Source organism: Ricinus communis, chromosome 5 (genome assembly GCF_019578655.1).
Source record: "Ricinus communis isolate WT05 ecotype wild-type chromosome 5, ASM1957865v1, whole genome shotgun sequence".
In the NCBI taxonomy this organism is placed as follows: domain Eukaryota; kingdom Viridiplantae; phylum Streptophyta; class Magnoliopsida; order Malpighiales; family Euphorbiaceae; genus Ricinus; species Ricinus communis.
Genome location: NC_063260.1, coordinates 25,664,849 through 25,682,235, shown reverse-complemented (window position 1 = coordinate 25,682,235; position 17,387 = coordinate 25,664,849). Strand labels below are relative to the sequence as shown.

General features: G+C 32.9%; 3 protein-coding genes across 3 annotated transcripts; 1 reads left to right on the top strand and 2 right to left on the bottom strand.

The window, feature by feature from the left end:
- The first annotated feature begins 3,203 nt into the window (after window positions 1-3,203).
- LOC8287426 (mitogen-activated protein kinase homolog MMK2) lies at window positions 3,204-6,678 on the top strand. The gene is made up of 6 exons (XM_002509805.4): window positions 3,204-3,592; window positions 4,048-4,177; window positions 4,680-4,817; window positions 4,925-5,257; window positions 5,852-6,035; window positions 6,136-6,678. Exons 1-6 carry the CDS (start codon window positions 3,390-3,392, stop codon window positions 6,309-6,311), a joined length of 1,164 nt encoding a protein of 387 aa, XP_002509851.1. The 5' UTR covers window positions 3,204-3,389; the 3' UTR covers window positions 6,312-6,678.
- A 107-nt stretch (window positions 6,679-6,785) lies between these two features.
- On the bottom strand, window positions 6,786-9,952 carry LOC8287425 (probable polygalacturonase). Its single transcript, XM_002509804.4, has 6 exons — window positions 9,688-9,952; window positions 9,199-9,531; window positions 8,271-8,391; window positions 8,008-8,182; window positions 7,862-7,932; window positions 6,786-7,680 (listed from the first exon to the last, which is right to left on the bottom strand). The coding sequence occupies exons 1-6, from the start codon at window positions 9,718-9,720 to the stop codon at window positions 6,971-6,973; spliced, it is 1,443 nt and encodes a 480-aa protein (XP_002509850.1). The 5' UTR covers window positions 9,721-9,952; the 3' UTR covers window positions 6,786-6,970.
- Window positions 9,953-15,159: 5,207 nt separating this feature from the next.
- Window positions 15,160-15,918, bottom strand: LOC8287424 (protein SPIRAL1-like 5). Its single transcript, XM_002509803.4, has 2 exons — window positions 15,614-15,918; window positions 15,160-15,476 (listed from the first exon to the last, which is right to left on the bottom strand). Exons 1-2 carry the CDS (start codon window positions 15,839-15,841, stop codon window positions 15,402-15,404), a joined length of 303 nt encoding a protein of 100 aa, XP_002509849.1. The 5' UTR covers window positions 15,842-15,918; the 3' UTR covers window positions 15,160-15,401.
- Window positions 15,919-17,387: the final 1,469 nt, after the last annotated feature.

The window sequence follows — 17,387 nt, the reverse complement described above, 5'->3', positions numbered from 1 at the left end:
AAAATCATTATCACTCTGTAAGGTCATCTAGTCCAAAACTAAACTCTTTTGAGAACTCTTCCAAACTTCTTTTTATCAGCATAGAAAAGGCGATTAACTTGTACAAATATTTAGAAAATATACAAATTCGAGATATCCCCGTACATAAAAGAAGAACAAACTTTTCATTTGCAGTTATTCATTTAACTTTTTTAATTAACATTATAATGATAAGTTTGGCCAAGGGCATTTACAGATAACTTTCCTTTTCTCGAATATGGATAAGCTGGCTGACAAAATACCAATTCATACAGAGGTTCCATACGATAAGAGGCCTGTCGAAAGAGTGCATAAGCTGGCTGGCAAATTCCAATTCACACAGAGGAAGCACCGTCAGACATCACCATGTTATAATACTACTTGCTGGTTTCCAATACTGTTTGGAATTTAATGGGTTTTTTATTCGTATTACTAGCTGGTTTTCAATACATAATATTTTTCAATTCCTGACAGTCCGACGTGACGCAAAAGAAATACGAATAACAACCTGGAAAAGACGAGAAAGGAACATTACGAGCTCTCAGTCTGGAATTACAATCATTGAAATTGATAATGATGGCAACCCAATTACTTCCCCAGATGAACAAAAAAACATGGTTGCGCCCTCATCTTAATCTTGACAGTCAGAAGTGGGATGAGAGTTGCCACAATGTTTAGCAATGAAAACGAGCAAGTAGTATTATACTGGCTAAATCCATAATCCTGACCGACTTACTCCAAAAATGGTCTCAAAATAAAAACTGCCACAATGTTTAACAAACTTAGTTACCCAAATATGTAGAAAGGAAAATTGTCATCAAAGTGCCCAGTATACAAAGCAGGTTAAAACTTAAAAGGAAGTTGGAAGCTCGAGTTTGAGAGGGTTCTTGAAGAAGAAGAAGGAGAAACATATGATGACGGTAAAGATGAGAAAGTGTCCCAGATCTCCCGTGACTGCGCAACCACCATATCTTTAAAGCAGTTTGCTGGTATAGATGAAGATGACTCACTCCTGAGATTATATATACAACAAGTTGCTCACTTGGCTCTTCACATCGTAACCACACAATGTTGGCATATCATGCTTACTAAGATTATGTTGTCAAGACCCTATTGGTGGGGAGGAGGGAGGCTTTATGCCTTTTGATTTACAAGTTGGTATGAAGACATGACTTGCAAAAGTTAATTAATAGTTTGAGAACCCACCATCGGACAAGCTGTAGTTGAAACATTCCAAACAAAATCTTTTTTCACAATTCAAGACAAATACAATTATATTATTGAATGCAGACAGTCAGCACAAAACAGATATTAATCAAATTTAACTAATAATAAAATAAAAAAGAAAATCAGTAACTAATTAATCATAAAATCTGACCAAACTTCTAAAAATCTTTTATATTTAAGGAACTTAATGATAAAAGAAGTTTGAGTTGAAATTAAATAGTACATATGACATAAATTTGAGAAGAAGTTTTTATTTGAACAGAGAAGAAGTTGAACTTATTTCTAGAATGCAATATAATTGGTTGCCAAGCGAGTGAAAGAAGATGTAAATTGTACTAATAAATTAAGGGCAGTCCAGCTCATAAGTGAAGGCGTTATCTCGTTTTTATCAATTAGGGTTTTAATGGATTGGGCATTTTATAATTTAATTTGACTGTAACTAATAACTATGAGGAACAGTGCAAGGTCGGGATTAGTTGACGGATAACCTCTGACATTATGCACTTTATTTTTAAAAACAAATAAAAAAAATTAGTAATAGTAAGAGGTTTTAAAATGAAATAAGTTCTAATTTGGCCTCTAAACTTATATGAAAATATCAATTTCATCTCTCTTGAGTGAGTTTAGCATAAAATTTACAATTTAAGATTAAATCAATTCTAGGAATAAATATTAAAAAACAACCTTGTGGTTTTACTCATTTGCAAAAATACGTCTATGATTTATTATGATAATAAGATATTATCTTATAATTTACATCGTTCAAAAATTACTGCCAGACATATTAACACTGTTTATTGGCTCTAATGTAGTTTTATGTTGTATCTTATAATTTTTTTATAACATTTTTATATATTATATTTTATCTTTTTAATACTTTAATGCTAAATCAAATTAATATGATAAATAGTTTATAATATATTTCTCAAATTAAATATGATTTTAATACAATAATGATTTTTAAATAATTTGACGATTAACTAAATTATTTTGAGTTTGAAATTAATGAAATATTATTTTAATAATTTAATTAAAAGATCATTTTTAAATAATTTATAATTTATTTATAAATTTTTGAAGCATATAATATAATACTATTATAAAACTATTTACTATTGATGGTTCATCTTATATTAGTGTCAAATCATAAATATTAATTTTCTAAGTTGATTGAGATATATAAGTGACAAATTAAATAAATTATAGATATAAAAATATTATAAAGAAAAGTTAAAGAATATGAAATTGTAAAAATATAAAAATAATATTAGAGCTAGTAAACGAAATTAACATATTTGACACTAATTTATTAACAGAGTAAAATACAAATAATTTTTTTTATCACAAAATAAACTACCGATCTATTTTTGCTAATGAGTGAAAATACATGATTATAATGAAATAAATTAAAATAAATTATATTTTTATCCTTAAATTTTACACATCAAATTTGTGCAAGCTCGTTGAAAAAATAAATAAATTTTTTATATTTTCTGATATAATGAAATAAATTATATTTATCAAATTTTAGAATCAAACAAACCTTATTCACCATCATATTCGATGTTGTCTCCTTTATTTGAGTGAGATAATTCTCACCATAATATAGGAGAAGCCTTCTAATTGAACTTGCCAAAATACTATAAGAATAAGAATAGGAACTTTAAGTCGAAAAGAAAGATAATTATAAAAGGAAAAAAATGAGATTATAGAAAGAAAAATTTTATAATTGTAATATAGATTTTTCAAGAAGTTCTACTCATTTACTGCATGTTGTGCATGCTCTAACGCAAAAATAAAAATGGATTTATTTGATCTTATGATGACAAAATTTGTGCTAAATTGAACCCAAAAGATCAAAAATAATTAAATTGATATTTTATTATAGGTTTGGGTGCCAAATGGGAACTTATTCCTTTTGAAATTTAAAAAAGGGAAGAAAAGTCAGCTTCATTTCACGGACATTCAGAAGTTGAAAGCAAAAGAAAGAAAAAGCTCCCGATTTTAATTTAGGAGAAGAGAACTTACCCATTTCCTTTCATTTCACGGTTTTCATACTCTTCTCTAACAATAAACAAGAAGCAAGAATACATCAAATCCTCTCATCCATCAGGAAGGAAAGAAAAAGAAGACAAGAGAAAACAATGGCCACAACCAGCAGCAAAGAATCGAGCTCTAGCTCAACAACAGAGGGTGGTGGTGGTGGTCATGGTAATAAAATAAAAGGAGTACCAACTCATGGAGGTCGTTATGTTCAATATAATGCGTATGGTAACTTGTTTGAGGTTTCTAGTAAGTATGTTCCTCCTATTCGACCCATTGGCCGTGGCGCTTATGGCATTGTCTGGTAATATTTTCTTTTCTTCTTAATCTTTAAAAGCTTGTGTCTTTTTCTTTTCTGTTCTTTTGGTTTAGTTTTTATTTTTGGGTATTTTGATGTTTATGTGTTTCATTTTTTTAACAACCTCTTTTCTGATCTTTCGATTATTGTTTTTCTCTTTAATGGTGAAGTGGATTTTGATGTTTTTTCAGATATTTCTTGTTTGATTTGCTTTTCTGGTGGTGAACCCATGTGTAGAGGAGCTGCCTTCTTAATTATTCACCTGTTTATCATTTTCTGATCCATATTGATTTTAGTGAAACATGATGTGATAGGGTAGCCATGTGCTTATGTTTAAGAAACCATTTATAAATGCTCTTCTCACACTAAGAAATTCCATGAAGCAATTCCCTTCAGTTTGTTTGTTAGATGTCGAAATGCGAAGTAGAAAGAATAGTAATATGTAAATGCACTCTATGCAGTGCTGCTGTGAATTCAGAGACACGGGAGGAAGTTGCCATTAAGAAAATTGGTAATGCGTTTGACAACAGAGTAGATGCCAAAAGAACATTGAGAGAGATTAAGCTTCTTCGACATATGGATCATGAAAATGTAAGTTTCAGTTTTTGCCTCAAATTTTCAGATTATAATAACTTTTATACACTTTCTGTTTTTCCTTCTTGTTTTTGCGATGGTCATTTCTTTAATAATCAAATTCAATATATGCAAACAAAATTGTGGACTATCCTGATATAAATCATATGAATACAGGTCAAAATGGCTATACATTAGTAAAGAAGATGCCTGGCCTAGCTCCTAAGCATTTATTTGTTATATGCAGTAGTCAACAGTTTGACACTTGAAATGGGATGTCAGCTCAAGCACCTTTTTCCAATCCGTGATTTGAATTAGAATACTTTCTAGTTTCTATGTACCCATAATTGAAATTTATATACGAGATCTTGAAAATTGCATTAGAATATTCTATATGCATTTCCTTGTATGATTTTTTGATTTATCTTCATTTTTGTGTTTGGAGGCAGTTCTGTTTCAGACTTTTTCCATTCCTGGCCCTTATATTTTGCTCAGTATTTCACTTCTTTCCACTGCACAGATTATTGCTATCAGGGACATTATACGACCACCAAAAAAGGAGGCTTTCAATGATGTGTATATTGTTTATGAATTGATGGATACTGATCTTCATCACATTATTCGTTCTGATCAACCACTGACCGATGACCATTGTCAGGTTTGATTCCCACAAGTTAATAAATCATGATAGCTTTGACAGTTGGTACAAATATTGAGTTTGAAATTGCATTTGGGACTGATAGATTCTCAATGAAACCTTTACAGTACTTCTTGTATCAATTGTTACGAGGATTGAAATATGTGCATTCAGCCCATGTCCTGCATCGTGATCTAAAGCCTAGCAATCTGCTTCTCAATGCTAATTGCGATCTCAAAATTGGAGATTTTGGATTGGCAAGGACAACATCTGAAACAGATTTCATGACCGAGTATGTTGTAACTCGTTGGTACCGAGCACCTGAGTTGCTCCTTAATTGTTCAGAGTACACTGCTGCAATTGATATTTGGTCTGTTGGTTGCATCCTTGGTGAAATAGTGACTAGAGAACCTTTGTTTCCTGGGAAAGATTATGTTCATCAGCTAAGGCTTATTACAGAGGTATGATGTTTGGAGTTAATATGTTAATAGCTCTTACTAGGTCGAAGGAGACAACTGGTTTATTGTGTTTCCTGCTCCTCTTAAGGATAAAATAGAAATTTGTTCTTCCTTCTTCTGTTTTCTCTCTTCATAGGGAAAAAAACCTATTTTCATGATAGCTTCTGAACAATTGTTTTATCTTGCTCAAAAAGTAAAACAATTGTTTTATCTCTGGCCAAACATGATCTGAATGGACTGGTTGTATTTATGGATAGGCATGATGTTACAGCGAGACATGTGGCTTGTTGATTGGTCGTTACTTAATTATTTTAGATCAATGGTTTACTTATAGGTGCATCATTTGGAAATAAAAGGAAAAATGTCATCTGGTGTGCATCAGGTTCCTGGTGGCAAGTCTTTTTGTCTTGTTAATTTGTAGAGGGAAAAAGATTGGTTTATTGCATATTGCAAGAATCGCCTTTTCTTTTTCAAATTTCTGCTTATGTTGTTTTTTTTAATGTATATTTTATGGTTTAAAGTAAAGTTCTATTAATTCTTTTCAATCTGTTGTTACTAGTAAAGTCATACAAGCATACTTTTTCTTTTTGTCCAAAGTTAATAGGTTCACCTGATGATGCTAGCCTTGGTTTTCTCCGAAGTGATAATGCTCGAAGATATGTTAGGCAGCTTCCACAATACAGAAAGCAGAATTTCACACTTAGGTTTCCTAATGTGTCTGCTGGGGCTGCCGATCTACTGGAAAAAATGCTTGTTTTTGATCCTAACAAGCGCATTACAGGTATGAGGAAAGGTTCCAATTTAGAATTCAACTCTTCATTCATTTTTTCTTTTGGTTTCTCTCCACTATTGGGTAGTTATATTTATGCATCTGTTCGCAGTTGAGGAGGCACTATGTCATCCATACTTGTCTTCTCTTCATGATATCAATGACGAGCCTGTCTGCCCCAGGCCTTTTCATTTTGATTTTGAGCATCCATCATGTACTGAAGAGCACATCAAGGACCTTATCTGGAGGGAATCAATGAAGTTCAATCCAGATCCTCCAACCCATTAGGAGAAATGGATATGACGCAGAAATACATTGGAAAATGGGATAGCTACGTTCCCTTTAACACATTACTTTGGCATCAACATTTCCTGAGAGTATGTGAGCTTCGCATCCTAGACCCTGAAAGATAAAGGCACCTTATATGCAAGACATGGAAGCGTAGCTGCTTGAGATATCTCAGTGCTTATATATTATCTTAATGCATAAATTGCATTGTAAAAATTAATGCAGATCTTTTGTAAGTACTAGTAGTTGGAGTCTTAGAGTAGGAGCAAAGCAAGGATTAAGCATGTTCATTTTGCTGATGGATCTGATTTCTATTTTCCGTACTTTTCAAATAAAATTAAGATAATAAGGATTATTCGTCTCAAAATTATGTTGTATATATATTCTGTTTGCAGTCTTTTGCTGCCTAGTTTATTAAGTATTCTATATGATGGTTATGCCTTTCTTCTTGGCGAATTGGTTGCTAAGGGAGGCTATTCGAAATTGAACTGCGTTTCAATGTTTGAAGAATTTTGGACAAAGCAATCATCTGAGATGGAGTTTTATGCATACATATCTTGAGATCATTATAATGGCCTCAAATAGTATGAAGTAAATTCGCACTAAAGTGTAACTAGTACATATAGAAAACAAGTGCTATACAGAAACTTTTTTCCAAGTCACAAATATTTCCTACTGGAAGAGCACATCTTGACTTCAATATTCTCGATTGGCAGGCTATCTTCAGGAAAATTGCAGTCTGCGATCTTCTCTTTCTCCTGCTCTGGGAGCAGACTACAAGGTTTTGGGGTCACACCACTTGATATTCCTGCAATGTCAGTGCAATTCCATTGAAGCTTCTTTGGCTTTTGCGCGAGTCCAATGGTTACATTGGATATGCAAATGCCAGTGAAGGGGTCACCAGCAATACCCTCCAGTCTAGCTGCCATTGTTACATTCTCAGCCACAATGTCACGATAGTTGATGTTCTCAATCACTGGAATTGCATTAGGATCATAGTTATTATCAGGATGAGATCCATAATTTCCTGTCATCCAAAACACCCATTTCATTGTGTGCATTGTCATTTTTCTTACATAGATATCCTTTACATAACCTCCTCGTCCTACAGAAGTTTTGATTCTAACACCTGATTCTGTATTTATACAAGTGATGTCTTCTGCCCTCACATCTTGTATCCCACCAGACATCTCGCTCCCCAGTGCAATTGCTGCACTGGTCGGAGAAATGCAAGTGAGCCTTCTGATTACTAGCTGCTTAGTAGGCATCCCAAAAGAAATACCATACTCATCCCAGCCACTCTTAACAGCCACACAATCATCTCCAGAGACAATGTAACAGTCCTCAATTCTGGTGTTTGTGCATGAGTCTGCAGAGGTTACAGAATCCATAGTCAACTCAATAGGCATAAGTAAACAAACTTTCACAACATGACACTTTGGCGAAAGCCAGAAAGAAACAAAGAAAAGAGAATCTGCATTTCAGCAATGCTTCAAGAATTAAAAAGTATTTTTACAATACAGGAACAGCATCAAATTCCAAATGCGAACCTGGGTTGATCCCATCAGTATTTGGGGAATTCACTGGTGCAAGAATTGTTATGCCTTGAACAACAACATTGCTGCGTCACGTATTCTTTAATCAGAACAAGTCCACAAGAATCAAACTTAAAGACAGTAGGGGTGGTCAAAGATACCTGCTATAAGTAGGATGTATATTCCATGATGGAGAGTTCATCAACGTAAGGTTGGATATTTGAATGTTATTCGAGTACATGATTTCTATCAGGTAAGGCCTGGTGTAATTTATCTCTCCATTATGAAACTTTTTCCACCAGAGATCGCCCTGACCATCAATAGTGCCATTGGCTCCTAAAGAAAGCCATATGTCCATAATCAACATGTAAGAGATTGTTGATAGCTTTTTAACAGTGTCATTTTATTTACTAGAAGGTCCTACCTGTTATTACAACATCAGTAAGGTTTGTTCCGAAAATGAGACTGCTGTATCTTCCACCTTCTGTATCCCTTCCTCTACCATAGGATGGCAACGGTTCAATCACAGGCCATTCACTCTCATCCTAATCAAAATTTCCAAAGTGCGGGACATGTTAAGCACATAATTAGATGACAATTTAGTAATTACTCAATTTTCCCTCACTTTATATTTAAAGCTATGGTATCACCTGCAATGGTATTTGAACCAAATGTCATTTCTCGCTGAGCAAAGTTTGGAAAACCATAAATTGCAGTCAGAAATCATGAAGAGGGCTAAAGGAAATGTATAGAGTGCCATATCAGAAGAATCCAAATTAAGCATATCATTAAGGCTGATATACACCTCTTGTTTTCTTTGTCTTTATGATCATTTTCAAATGCCACCTCTACTTGAATTATGAGGAGAGTAGAAAACATAACTTTTTTGGCCTTGACAATTAAACTGTTTGGCTTGTGGAGCTGACCCCATTTTCTTTTTCTGTTAGGCTATTCCAAGATGCACTTTTCATTTTAGGTCCACAAGATTTATGGCTGAAGTTTCTTCTCAGTAATTACTGTCCTATTCTAAGCTCGACGTTGGCCCCATTTTTACAAAGTGAATCTAACTACCTATCACCAAAGGTGTGTGATTGAAGCATTGGAAAATTAATTAATTCCCTCTGTTATTCTGGTGAAGTTTTCCGATACATTATCTGCGAGATTTGCATCCTGATTGTCACTCTCACTTTCAATATTACGATAAACAAGCAGTCATATTGGATAGCAAAGAGCACGAAAAGATAATACTCAAGAATTGCATGACTTAGCCTTGTGGGCTATACTAAAAGACAACTTTTGTAGAAAGAAAGAAAGACATTCATCAAATCAATTATTTAATGAGAATTACTAACCTGAGAAGCAAGAAGAACAGCATCCTTGTCAAGAAAGAGAGTAAAATGACTAGTGAGATTGAAACTTCCAGTCAACCATTTTCCCGGAGGAACATAAAGTTGGGATCCGCCATCATAAGAAAACTGGCTAAGGTGATCAATTGCAGCTTGAAAAGCTTTAGTATTTGAAGTCTGTCCATCACCAACTCCCCCAAAATCTTCCAATGATGCCTCATGAGCCCTGCAACTTATAGCTGCATACTCAAAACAGGCTAATTTGGGACGTTTTCTGCTATCAACTCCATTTGTACAAAGACAGAGCAAAAGACCAACTACTAAGATAGTATCCATTACCTGCCCCCGTCCAAAGAATTACATGAGAGAAAGAAAGAGCAAGAAAGACAATCAAGAATATGATTCTTTTCCATTGCATAAGAACCAAGAAAAAGAATCACAATTCACAGCATAAATGAGTGCGAAAAGAGAAACAAAAACGGAAGGAATATTTACCAGAGATGTTTTTGGACTTGTCGACAACTCCATTGTGCAAAAAGAGAGAGAGTAGCTTTGATTTTGTTGGGGAGGCGGATGTTGTTTATATATGCGTACAAATTCGATGTGGCCAATGCACCAGTCTATATAAATAGCAATTCTTTAAATGTTTGATCTAAAATTACAAAGTTAACCCTTTTTTTCTGTTTTGATGTTTGATTGCTTGAAGTTAGAAACAAACTAAACTCTATAACAGATGCGAGTCTTGTAAGAAAGAAATTGTCAATTTCTTTAACTTCAATGTACATGCAGCCAAGGCCGGTCGGCACAGACATAAATTGTAATCAATATTTACTAATCACTTTCATGCCAAACAAAAATATTACGACTCATCACATTTTATATGTCCATCAAGAAAAAAAAAAAAAAGCTTTAAAGCCTCTCCATAGATTAGACTACTAAATACAATTATTTCTTCCCAACTGTAAATTGCCACAAATGGAATTCCCATGGCACATGGTAGTTAAGTTTTTTATAGGGCTTCTTTTTTCAAAAGTTAGCGAGTAAAGTTGGTTTAGAAAATTTAAAAGTGTACATCGAAACAGGACAAAATGGATTTTTCTAACTCGAGGTTAAAAAATTAAAGTCTTTTCTGTAATTGGAAAAAAAAAAATCACATTTCTTGACAATCCAATTTTGTTAGTTTATAGCTGCATGCTGTAATCTTATCATATTAGTTAGAGACTGTAATCTATTTTGAGGTAGTGATTTCCCCATTTATCTATCTCTAGTCCATTTTGTGGGTAGGCATTAGGTGAAACTAAAATTTTAGATGTACAAGTTCTCTACCATATGGGTTCCACATGGCAGTATGACACAAAGCCATGGTGGCGCCTGAAATTATCCAACTTTCAGCGGTGGTCATTATCCGACTTCCACTAAAGCAAATGCCAAAGATGATAATGGTGTGAAGTGTCTCAACTTTTGAAAGAAGCCAGTGATTATCGGAAGAGAATAGCACTCGAGAAAGAAAATAAAAAAGAGGAGATGAGTGGGATTTTGGAAGAGCATTTGGTCGATACATATCCCCCACCTTTTGCCATTGTGTACTTGCAATTGGCAACCCGTGAACATATATATTTCTTATAATATTATTGCCTTTCACGGGCTATGTTTTTGGAGTGAAAGAAAACAAAATTCCACGTGATGTCATTTATTGCTTATTACTTATACTGAAAGAATATGAATCTCCACCTATTTCTCTCTCCCTCTCTATAGTCTTACAATAAAAATAATAATAAAATTGAGATTGTCTAAATGCAAAAAATTAATATTTAAGCCTCATTAAATCTTTTTTTTTTTCTAATGCTAAAATCATATATAGTAATAATTTGAGTAATTTACTATCTTACTTGTTTGAATTGACAAGAAGACAACAATTCTATGTTTTTAATTTAGATAAACACTGGTAATTACTAGCGTATGTAAAAATGAAAGTTATTTTGCATCTACTTTCTTTAGGTATGACTAAAGTGGGGGCGAAGCCACCTTGAAAACAAAGGGGTAAACTCTCTCTTCACCCTTTCTCTTTGTGAATATCTTTCTTTTTTTTCTTAATCAGTCCATGTAAAGATCTTCACTATAATAAATATATTAGAGAAGTAATAATTGATTCTTAAAAAATATATATCCATGTTTTTTGTTCTTTTCACTTTTTTTTCTATTTTAACTTTTAAATTTTAAATTTTTACTTTATACTAAAATAAGAATGATTCAATATTTGAAATTTAATTCAAATAGCAAGGGTGCATGCTCTTGGAAGATAGAAATTTTAAGTTTAAAATCTCAACTCTTCACTAAGTGAGTTTTTACCTTTATAACTAGCATAAAAAAACGGCTGCATTAATTCAGTATTTATTGGTCTCTCATGAATAAATAAAAAAATAAAAAAAATGAGCCAAAAGAAAACATAAAGGGAGAAGTTTTGAGTAAGCAAATAGTCCACCCGTGAGAATTGAAATCCAAAATATTGAGAGATGGATAGTGGGATGGTTGGTATATAGTGAAGCATAAGGTTGCTTTCTTTAGTGCTTTTACACGAGTCCCACTTCTTCTTGTTTATATTTCTTGGGTTGTCGTCACTTTCTTCTGATAGGTTACTGCTGATGACAAAATGTAAGGAGACATTTAAGGCATGTTTTAAGGAGGATCCCATCCTCTGCTTTGGGTTATGTCTCTATTCTTCCTCTTATCAGTTTGCATCAATAAAACTCTCGGTTAGAAAGGGAGGAATATTTGCCATATGAATCTCTCGAATCAAGAAATTCAACCTTGTTAACGTAGAATCAAAAAATAATTCAGTTGGTAAGTGAACTTGTTTTAATTTACTATTCAAATATGATTCAATTTAGTTCAGAAACAAAGATAATATCCAATCATTTACATTGTGGCAACACTCCATATTAAAAAACAATTATCACACTGAAAACAAATTAGTCAATGCTTAATTGTTTATCATTTTGCTGTACATGCATCAAACCTACCAACATTTGGTACGGATATTAGATTTTCTACATAAAGTTTTTTAGCTTTTGTCTCGCACTTGCTCGCTTGGAGAACTGCTCATATCACAGGACTTTGGTCCCATACTTAATATTGGTGGGTGTGCTAATATGGGCTTTATGCAGGGTTTAGGACATGAAGATCAAAGCAGAGCTCTTCAATGTACGAATGTGTCATTTGAGCCAGCCCAGCCCAACTAATCCCATGTTCAAGCAAGTAAAACAAAAACTTGCATGTCGATGGTCAATCATATCATATGCCATTTAAATGGTATTCTGTAGCAGCTGCCACAGCAAAATTACCAATCTTGAAGGCCATTCCTATTTCTGAAAGTTGTAGCGAATTAATTAATTTTATTTTGTTTTGACAAACACTAAAACTGGAAACCATGGAACATACACAGGTATGCAATTAATATTATCCAATGCGAATGAACTAGTAATAAGATAAGATATACTTAGGCGTGGACATCAATTAGGGCTTAAATCACTGGAAACAAAACCATCATATATGACTCTTGGGTATTAACTCTGCATATTATTAAACACACAAAGATAACAATTAAAGAAAGGACTGACTTCCACAGAGGAGTACAAGGATTATTTAGTGCAAACATACTCATTTTCAATTCCTCAACAGCTAATACCATTTTACTGTTTTTCTTTTTTGTAAGTACATTTTTATTACCGGTAATAGAAACAATAGGAAAAAAAGCCAACGTGAGCCACAACATTAATAAATCTGAAACTGTCTGGCCACAACCATAACATTTAAGTGCCATAAGCATGGTAATATTATAGAGAAATCAATTTAAATAAAAAACACCATTTTACTTGATGAACTATTATTATAGTCCCACTTCATTGAATGCAGTGCTTACTTTTAATATCTCCTTAATTATCACATCTTAATACTGGAACTCAAAATGCTTTAATGATTGAGATTTCATTTTCTAACCTTAAATTACTTGTTTTTTTTTTAAGAAAAACATTCTTAAATACTAATTTCGAATAGAAAGATTGAGATTGCAAACAAGATATAGATACATGATCAGGTACACAATAGCATATAGGATATAATCAAAATCCACCCAGAAAATGACTCATAATAGCATACGTTCTGTACTTGTTGTAAATCAAGGTTTTTAAGAGGAAAACACTCGCATCCGATAATAGCAAGAAAAGACAGAATTCTAGACGCCTACCTAAAATTTAAGCACACATAGTTATACGGAAAACCTGCAAAAACATTTACAGCATTTTGTTCTGTTAGTGAATGTTTCTCAATCTGCTGAGGAAATAAATTTTGTGCTTTCATATGTTCAAACCAGTGGTTTTGCATGCTTTTATTATCTTAGTCAATGAGCTATAAAGATATTTATCCATATCATTTTAAGGGAATACTTTGGCATTTGACACACTGAACATAAATATTTCTATAATTAATGAAAGGTTACTAATACACTGAATATAAAATACTCTCCCACAATTAATGAGGAACTCATGATAGTCGAACATCTAAATCAACAATGTAATAAAGTTTGTTCCACAGGTGATAAGAAATAATTCCAAGGAAATATGAATCATATCCAATGAGTAAGCAATACGAGGTTCCTTAGGATTAGGGATTATGTTTTGATAAGTTAGTATAACATCACTAGTTTAAGGACAGCAAAGAGGCCTATTTGAATCGTCTATATTTTATTATTCTGTAATGGTTAGGTATAACAGTTCGGTGTTCCTCTACCTTCTTTCATGTTACATAGATTCTATGGAGTTACCATTGATACTCTTCCAATCAAGAACCACATATCAATAAACAAAACTTGGCTGATTTGTTTGAGATTTTTCATTTCATATATACATTTATCAATCTTGAAATGATGTCTGATAATATCGTCAGAAGAAATTTATTGTATGTTTTATTCAATTTTAGAGCAAAATATAAAAAAAGAAATTTATAAAAGAAGTATTTTCAAAAATGATTTATCTCAACCATGCTGACATTAACAATAAGAACATGCAGTCGTGATAATATAATATAAATAGAACAGCCTCAATCATTAATTCCTGCATATTGCTTTGTCAAAAACACAAATGGGACAGATGAACCTCTATAGTCTATATTTATATTTATGTGCAAATTAGAGATAGCTTATTTTATGTTTCATACATATATTTTATGTCTCAACGTACAAAGAAACATAATTTGGTGGTATAAAGAATTGATTCAATTCCCATCCAAAACTTTTATTCCCCCTGATAAAAGAAATATTAGATAACAGATTCCAAATTGGAGAAAGAAAACATATAGGTTGAAGAGTTTGATATAATATATATTAATTTGACATTAGGCACATGTTATATAGTTACGATTTTTAAATTGGATTGATTTATTTCACACAGATAATCGTTATAATTAAAAATCTATATATACAATAAACTCTTTCCCTTGAAAGAGAGTACCAAGTTTTAACTGCAGTTTTCTTATTTGTTTGGCACAAGACTATGACAATTAATCTATTATAACAACACATTTAGTTAAAATTAAGAGAAGAAGTGTTTTGAAATTGGAATTTCTCAACTAATGTGTTATGATAAGTTAATTTATTGTCTATTTGATGCTGAATGGTGATGAGCAGCAACCCGAATCAAAGAACATAGAATTCAATACCATTTGAGAGTGGGCATGCTACTTTATTCTTCTTTTTAGAATGTTGAGTATTGAATTAACAAATCTATATGGCCTAAACCTAATGTGTCATCATCTAAATCCACAAAAATTTGGGACTACTGAAATTATAAATCTCCATCGGCCGGGAACAAATAAATGGGAAGGTTTTTATTTTATCCATTTCCTAATTTGGGCATGAAAAATAAACTTCAAACTTCATAACTGAGCAAATGAGAGTATTTGGGAATCCCCACATTAACAGAAACAACTAGCTTCTCTTATTATAATAGCAAAGCCACACATAATTAAGCTGACTGATTTGCATATAAGTCTACATCTATTAGAAGAAGACAGCATATTTGCTACACTTTAGTTACAAATTCAACAATGACGGGAATGGATAATTCCTTATTTTCACTTTCTACTTGAAACCCACATGCTACTGAGGCTTAATTCCCTTACTAAAGTTTGGAGAAATTGAAAGAAAGGAAAAAACCTCACTTATCTCCAAAGAGGTACCCAAGAGATGAATCTCCTCCGGGAACAGACTTCACCTTTGTGGACGGACGATCCTAATAAATCATGTATTAGCTAGGTCAATACATTTATTAAAAAGAGTAAGGATACCACAATCATCTTCAGGGACAATTAATAATACAAAACTTAGAAAGATACAATTAATTAGGAGTTTTTGCGTAGCTTAACTTACAGTAATAAAGTTGCCAGTATTCTGGCCTTGAGCTCGGTGATAGTTGTTCGACACCTTGCCTTTTTCAGCAGAAAGATTATTTGGATTATTCTTTTCAGGGATCACATCAACACCATAAGGAGGTAGGTTAACAGTCTGGGAAGGCGGTGGTGTAGTTGGATTCTCATCAGACCCGAAAAGGTAGCCTAAAGAACTCTGACCGCCACCGTAGCTTCCACCTCTACTCATGGCTAATTAGTAATCAAGATCTGTTAATGATATGTAATACCAACTACAAAGTAAAGAGAGAAAGAAAAGGGAAGATGTTTAACCCTAATATATAGTGGAGTTTGTATGTGTTATTAGCTGTAGTATATGAGATATGTGTATGTGTGGTAATCATGACTCATGATATGATATACGCTTGATCATATACCTAATTGATCATCAATGTCCATTATTGCACAGTGAGACCTAACTACAAGGATGGTAAGACTTTAGCTTCCTTTTTTATTTTTCCATTAAAGAGGGCATCATCGTCATCTATTTTTCATGTGTGCTATGGTTTCTATATCAACATACAAACATCGACGAGAACCATTATACAGTAGTTAACCATGCATTAAATTAGACCAAAGCAGATTGTAGTGGATCTTCCACAATGCTTCCATGAACTGGCTAAAATAAGTTTAGTTTCTTTGTAATGTACTAGGTGCAAGCAGCAATTTAATTAAGGACAATTTTCCAATGCTCTGTGAGAAATTTATGCTATAGTGAGAGATAAAATCATGACCCTTGATTTAGTTATAGCTAAAAAGAAGAATATGAATGTACATAAATATGCATATACACACTGTCTTTTACCAAGAAGCTAGCTGCTAATGGATTGTTCATAAAACAAATAGAAAATGAATTAGTTGTAGGTTTAACTGAAACATGAAGAGGCAATATAGTGGTTGGTCGTTAATTTTCAAAAACGAATATAGACCCATGAATGAAGATGTGTCCATATAAAGCCACCATAGTAGTTGTACTTGCCACATTAGACCAAACAAGAAACATATCGCATGTATTCTTGTATCATTTTTTGCCATCGTGTGATCCCATTTAACTTTTGCATTGTAATAAAAGAAGTTAGCATAAAATTTCTTGATATTCTCCTTTCATGAATTTCTTGTCACTTTATATTTTGGCCAGGTATATTAGACATGAAAGTAGCAACAAGTTTTTTGAAGTAATTACGCACAACTACTGAACTACATGAGAGAAGAAAAAAGATTTTGTAACAATTGATTAGCATGGAATAAGTTGGTTAACTGTCAAATTTCTGGTGGGCTCAATATGATATTAGAGCAATTGTCAACCATAATTTTTGAGATCAGTGGACTGGATATCTGATTCGGACAAGTAGCAAATTGATTAACCCTAGTTTAAGTAACATCAATTATTATACAGATATTCCTTCATACATGGTTACCACTGGACCCATTTGGCTGCTGCTGCAAATATTGCTTTGGCATCTTAGGTAGCTATAGCCAGAACTTAGCGATCGTGCAACTCTCAGTCTAATCAAGCAAATTATAATTAATCATACGTAAAAGGTGATGCAACCTCACCATGAAAAGTACAAGAAAAATTATTCATGTGAATATTACTGTGAACTATGTTTTTAACTGTCACCAATCTAAAAAAAGAAAACAACAGGAAAGAAGCTGTATGTGGCTTGGGATAAACGACGTTAATTAGGAGTTAACAGAAACAATTAAGCAGGGTTAAAAAAAGATTAACAATTTAA